We start from the raw sequence: 6,384 nt of genomic DNA, 5'->3' as shown, positions 1-6,384 counted from the left end.
GTGTGTCACTATGTGTGACAGTAAAAGAAATAAGCACAGTGCTAAAAACTTGTGTAAATAAAGTTATAGAAACAATCAATAACAAGTGTATCGCAGACATGGACTTTGTTTACATGGAGTTGCTGCAATATCAGCCTGGTTATTACTACAGATGGACAAATGGGGAATAACCTTGAGTTGTTTGGATGAAAGTGAAAGTTATTTTAACTCCTCCTTTCTAACTGTGGAATTTCCATCATGAAGAAACCCACCAGCCACCCCTGAAAACAACAGTATATAAGAGAACACAGATTAGTGCACATTAGTGGAAAACTAACTTGCAAGATACATCAAAATCCTGTCAAGTATGTAAGGCTTATTCTTAACATGACATAAATTGACCAAATTACAGTATACAAGCAGGAAGGTTAGTTTTTGTTAATGTATATTTTTGTATTGTTTTACATTTTTCCTCTTCATCTTGTTCATAGACATCTCCAACCATGCAGCTGATCCTAGCAGGACTTCTACTTGTGGCTGTGGGAACTCAGGCCCAGTGGTACAACTTCCCCAGGGAAGCTGTTGGAGGTAACAACTTCACTTACTTTGGACAGAAAATAGGTAAATGTTTATCGTTTTATGGAAGATGATTTATCCCTTTTTACACCTTTTCTCTTTCCTAATCAGGAGCTCGTGATATGTGGCGTGCATACGGTGACATGAGGGAGGCAAACTGGAGGAACTCAGACAAATACTTTCATGCCAGGGGAAACCATGATGCAGCCCAAAGAGGACCAGGGGGCAGATGGGCAGCTGCAGTTATCAGGTATGAAATGAATAAATGCTCACTTCATTTATTTAAATTCTCTTCATGAGGTGTCGGTCCATTCAATGTGTGTGACTGTGTTCTAGTGATGCCAGAGAGATGGTTCAGGGAAGCAGTGGCCGGGGACATTTGGACTCAGCTGCTGACCAGGAAGCGAACCGCTGGGGACGCAATGGAGGTGATCCCAACCGCTACAGACCTGAAGGACTGCCCAACAAGTACTGAGGATGGAAACACCCTGAGAAGAAGCTTGCAGTGTAAAGACACTCACTGAGCAACCTCACCCTACTGTATTAATGAGCATGCATGCATTGTTATAGCAGAAATGCTTTGCAAGTCATTATGTTCAAAAATATTTAAAAAAATGCCCTGTTGTTAATAATCATGAAGTTTTGTAACATTTAAACATCTGAATTAATACATACAAAGCAAATACTAAAACAATTGAGCTGTATGTCTTTCCATGCCAGATTTACAAATGTTTTTCAAACAGATGGAGATTGTTACAGGACCAATAGTTTGTCAAGGACAACAATATTCTAACAGATCATTTCTGATCTGATTGATCAAAGTGTGTGTGGTTTTAAAGAAAAATAAGAAAGTAACACCAACATGTAAACATCAGGTGTGATACAAGTAAAATCCTAAAGCGTAACAGCCACGTCACTGAATGCTGGAGCTCGCTGGTACCATTAGGGGTGGGCGGATCAATATCAAAAGTATCGATACAACAGATACTACGTTTTGTTTTCAAGATCGGTTCTCGCATCAATTGGATCGATCACTTTACCCCCACCCCCGGTATACAGTACTGTGGTGTTTATTGTTATTATTTTTTTTACATACTTATATCCATATGCTTGACTTGAATACCGAGCAACATAACCAAATTCTTGGTGACAGGGTGACATGGAAGAAAGTGACTGTGGTCCATTGAAGTTGCACAGCACTTGTTACCATGAGGCAAGAGTGTGAGGGTTTTTTTTATGTTTGTGCAGGGACCGGAAATGCACGTCTGATTTCAAATCCTGAATTTGAGGTGTGGTTTGACCTCACATTTAGTTAACACGTCAGTCATCTGGCTAAATTAGCTCTTTACCTTTTCGAGACCAAAAACCAAAAGAAGTGTAAAATAAGAATCTGATTGATTTAGAATTTACTTAGCAGAGATGGTGCTCAACATGCATGGGATATCCCCAGTTCTTTAAAGTGAAAAGCATTTCATCAATTTGCGTGCTTGCCCTTCAAAATAGATTTTTCACATTCATTCAGAGAATATGAAACTCATTATGGCCCTACAGATGTTGTATCCTACTACTTCCTCGAATCGTGCAAAGCAAGGAGGAACACAACTCTGCATCTAACATGGAGTTAGATCCGAAAAAAATGTCTTAATTTACAAAAAGACCAAAGAGATAAAATATCAATCGAACAGCTCTGCCGATGTATGTGACAAATAATCTCTTGAACTTGAACTTGAACTTGAACGTCTAACAAGTACGATGGTACACACGCACGCACGCACGCACACACACACACACACACACATACACACACACACACACACACACACACACACACACACACACACACACACACACACACACACAGTTTGTAACCTCAAATCACTACAGAGCGACTAACTCTACACCACCCTGCACGCACAACGCAAATGGATGTTCGGCACCACAACCTGCACATTGATATGGAATTGGATGATGATGTCTCAAGTGTCTTCCACCAGAAACTCATTTTGTCTGAAACTCAAACTCATCTGACAGTTTTCGAACGTTGGTGTGCCAGCGATGCACGAACATCCGGCTACTTCCTGTCATAATCTGTTGGTTTTTAACTAATTTCTGCCCCGTATGTGGATCGATTTAGATTAAACTTGAACCACGAAATGTCTGTGACGTCCCGGTTCTAACGACCCCTCAACCGTGTCCGGAGCTGCAGCTGTCGTCCTGATCCAGACACTTCTGTAAAGTGCCAAGGAGAATGGAAATTATAAAAATCCGAACAATAGCAATTGGGGTTCCATACCGTATACAGAGAAGGAGCTCCAAATTTATAAGATAGAAATTATGATATATTTCAAACCTACTCAATAATTTTTGAAATGTAAAATATATGAATAAAATGTCACGTGTGCACTAAAAACTGTCTCCACGTGAGGTTGCGACCCCAACTTTGAGGATGTCTTATTTACTCTCTCTTCCCTCCAGAAAACCCAAAATATATCAAAAGTTCATCCAGAAAAGTAAGAGTGATATCTCCTAATCAGTGATCACCTGACAGGACCAGAGGTTTGGCAAGGCAACAATATTCTGCTTTATCTTTCTGATTGGTGGATAAATATACATGTATGTAGTAAAGATTATTTTAAGGAAAGGCTGCTTGTTTTGGAAATTGTGTCTCTGAGCAGGGAATCCGTGGATTTCCCATTGAGCCATCTTTCGTTTTCCAGTAAATTCAGTTTGTTCCATTTAGTTTTAAAAAAGGACACATATGGTCCTGTTTGGGACAATTTTCACTGTCTGGCAAATGACACTACTTTCCACGGTGTGCTCACTGCTTGGCTTTCCTCATGGATTTACATGTGGTCACTACAACTGATAGTGCGCCACCTAGTGGACAACTGGAGCACACTGGATGGGAGCTACGATGAGGGAAAGTGGACATCAGAAGATATTTACAAACAGGTGAGAAAATTGAACTTGCACTTGTTATGTATTCCATGCATATTGAGAGGATTAAACATATTAATAACAAAAACTATTGAGATGGAGGCCGAAGTATTACAGCTTGGCCAAACTGGTTGAGTAACACAAATAACAAGTTGTGAGTGAAACGTAATTCCATGACAATTAGTTTTTAGTTCTGTTTATAAAAAACTGATTTAGACCGGGGTAAAATTGCTCTGAATTTAATCTAGACTCTTGCACAGTGAATAACAATGTGTAATTGACAGTTAAAGAAATAAGCACAGTGCGAAAAACTTGTGTAAATAAAGTTATAGAAACAATCAATAAGACGTGTATCGCAGACATGGACTTTGTTTACATGGAGTTGCTGCAATATCAGCCTGGTTATTACTACAGATGGACAAATGGGGAATAACCTCAAGTTGTTTGGATGAAAGTGAAAGTTATTTTAACTCCTCCTTTCTAACTGTGGAATTTCCATCATGAAGAAACCCACCAGCCACCCCTGAAAACAACAGTATATAAGAGAACACAGATTAGTGCACATTAGTGGAAAACTAACTTGCAAGATACATCAAAATCCTGTCAAATATGTAAGGCTTATTCTTAACATGACATAAATTGACCAAAATACAGTATACAAGCAGGAAGGTTAGTTTTGTTAATGTATATTTTTGTATTGTTTTACATTTTTCCTCTTCATCTTGTTCATAGACATCTCCAACCATGCAGCTGATCCTAGCAGGACTTCTACTTGTGGCTGTGGGAACTCAGGCCCAGTGGTACAACTTCCCCAGGGAAGCTTTTGGAGGTAAAAACTTCACTTACTTTGGACAGAAAATATGTAAATGTTTATTGCTTTATGGAAGATGATTTATCCCTTTTTACACCTTTTCTCTTTCCTAATCAGGAGCTCGTGATATGTGGCGTGCATACGGTGACATGAGGGAGGCAAACTGGAAGAACTCAGACAAATACTTTCATGCCAGGGGAAACTATGATGCTGCCCGAAGAGGACCAGGGGGCAGATGGGCAGCTGCAGTTATCAGGTATGAAATGAATAAATGCTCACTTCATTTATTTAAATTCTCTTCATGAGGTGTCGGTCCATTCAATGTGTGTGACTGTGTTCTAGTGATGCCAGAGAGATGGTTCAGGGAAGCAGTGGCCGGGGACATTTGGACTCAGCTGCTGACCAGGAAGCGAACCGCTGGGGACGCAATGGAGGTGATCCCAACCACTACAGACCTAAAGGACTGCCCAACAAGTACTGAGGATGGAAACACCCTGAGAAGAAGCTTGCAGTGTAAAGACACTCACTGAGCAACCTCACCCTACTATATTAATGAGCATGCATGCATTGTTATAGCAGAAATATTTTGCAGGTCATTATGTTCAAAAATATAAAATAATGTCCTGTCTTTAATCATTTTTTAAAAATGTTGTAACATTTAAACGTCTGACTTAATAAATACAAAGCAAATACTAAAACAATTGACCTGTATGTCTTTCCATGCCAGATTTACAAATGTTTTTCAAACAGATGGAGATTGTTACAGGACCAATAGTTTGTCAAAGACATCAATATTCTAACAGATCATTTCTGATCTGATTGATGAAAGTTTGTGTGGTTTTAAAGAAAAATAAGAAAATAATACCAACATTTCAACATCAAGTATGTTACGAGTACAATCCTCAAGCGTAACAGCCACGTCACTGAATGCTGGAGCTCGCTGGTACCATTAGGGGTGGGCGGATCAATATCAAAAGTATCAATACAACAGACACTACGTCTTGTTTTCAAGAGCGGTTCTCGCATCAATTGGATCGATCACTTCACCCCCACCCCCGGTATAAAGTACTGTGGTGTTTATTGTTATTATTTTATTTACATACTTATATCCATATGTTTGACTTGAATACTGAGCAACATAACCAAATTCTTGGTGACAGGGTGACATTGAAGAAAGTGACTGTGGTCCATTGAAGTTGCACAGCACTTGTTACCATGAGGCAAGAGTGTGAGGGTTTTTTTTTTATGTTTGTGCAGGGACCGGAAATGCACGTCTGATTTCAAATCCTGAATTCGAGGTGTGGTTTGACCTCACATTTAGTTCACACGTCAGTCATCTGGCTAAATTAGCTCTTTACCTTTTCGAGACCAAAAACCAAAAGAAGTGTAAAATAAGAATCTGATTGATTTAGAATTTACTTAGCAGAGATGGTGCTCAACATGCATGGGATATCCCCAGTTCTTTAAAGTGAAAAGCATTTCATCAATTTGAGTGCTTGCCCTTCAAAATTGAAAACAGAATACAAAGGTATTTGCAGATAGTGAGCCAACATAATACCAGCTCCGAATACTGGGTCAGTCAGGACCATGTCATACTTACTGGCATCTAGACAAGTCATTTATCCTTTATCTTTCAACATGTTAGTAGCAACTTTACACACAATTCTATGAGTATTAAAACGTCCATTAAACAACTCTATGAGCATACTTGCAAATTTCAACATTGAACTCTGTCCCCTTTCGATTGCAATTATTTTTGCCATAAATGTGTTAACAAACCCAGGATCAATGCCTTCATCACCTGATATTGTAATTGCATTGTAATGGGAAGAATCCTCCTTGATGTACCAGCTTTTGGATGTTTGTGACACGGTGAGAGAGTGTCCCTTAGCGTGAAGAGCTTCAATGAAAATATCCGTTTTCACCCAGTGGCTTCACTCCATCGGGACAATCAAAGTCTTTCCTCCCTGGCATATTCCCAAAGATATAGACAAAATAGATCATAAGACCATTTGAGACTTCATAATTCCATCAAAGCATTTCATTTTTCACCTGAAATGCAAAACAAAAAAAAAACGACA

General features: G+C 39.2%; 2 protein-coding genes across 2 annotated transcripts; both read left to right on the top strand.

Moving 5' to 3' along the window:
- Positions 1-482: 482 nt before the first annotated feature.
- Positions 483-1,163, top strand: LOC307227676 (serum amyloid A-5 protein-like; the record flags this gene model as incomplete). The annotated part of the gene is made up of 3 exons (XM_079997068.1): positions 483-567; positions 667-805; positions 892-1,163. 3 exons carry the CDS (start codon positions 483-485, stop codon positions 1,028-1,030), a joined length of 363 nt encoding a protein of 120 aa, XP_079853194.1. The 3' UTR covers positions 1,031-1,163.
- Positions 1,164-4,049: 2,886 nt separating this feature from the next.
- On the top strand, positions 4,050-4,995 carry LOC307228199 (serum amyloid A-5 protein-like). Its single transcript, XM_079997769.1, has 4 exons — positions 4,050-4,103; positions 4,225-4,321; positions 4,421-4,559; positions 4,646-4,995. Exons 2-4 carry the CDS (start codon positions 4,237-4,239, stop codon positions 4,782-4,784), a joined length of 363 nt encoding a protein of 120 aa, XP_079853895.1. The 5' UTR covers positions 4,050-4,103; positions 4,225-4,236; the 3' UTR covers positions 4,785-4,995.
- The last annotated feature ends 1,389 nt before the right edge of the window (positions 4,996-6,384 follow it).

Source organism: Zeus faber (genome assembly GCF_960531495.2).
Source record: "Zeus faber genome assembly, chromosome: 3".
Taxonomy (NCBI): domain Eukaryota; kingdom Metazoa; phylum Chordata; class Actinopteri; order Zeiformes; family Zeidae; genus Zeus; species Zeus faber.
The sequence above is the reverse complement of the archived record's forward strand: the minus strand, read 5'-3'. Positions and strand labels throughout refer to the sequence as shown.

Excerpts from the sequence above, each read along its gene's own strand:
- LOC307228199 (XM_079997769.1), top strand. The coding sequence starts at position 4,237 with ATGCAGCTGATCCTAGCAGGACTTCTACTTGTGGCTGTGGGAACTCAG. Across the intron at positions 4,322-4,420 it reads CCCCAGGGAAGCTTTTGGAG|GAGCTCGTGATATGTGGCGT; the intron begins GTAAAAACTTCA and ends TTTCCTAATCAG. Across the intron at positions 4,560-4,645 it reads TGGGCAGCTGCAGTTATCAG|TGATGCCAGAGAGATGGTTC; the intron begins GTATGAAATGAA and ends ACTGTGTTCTAG.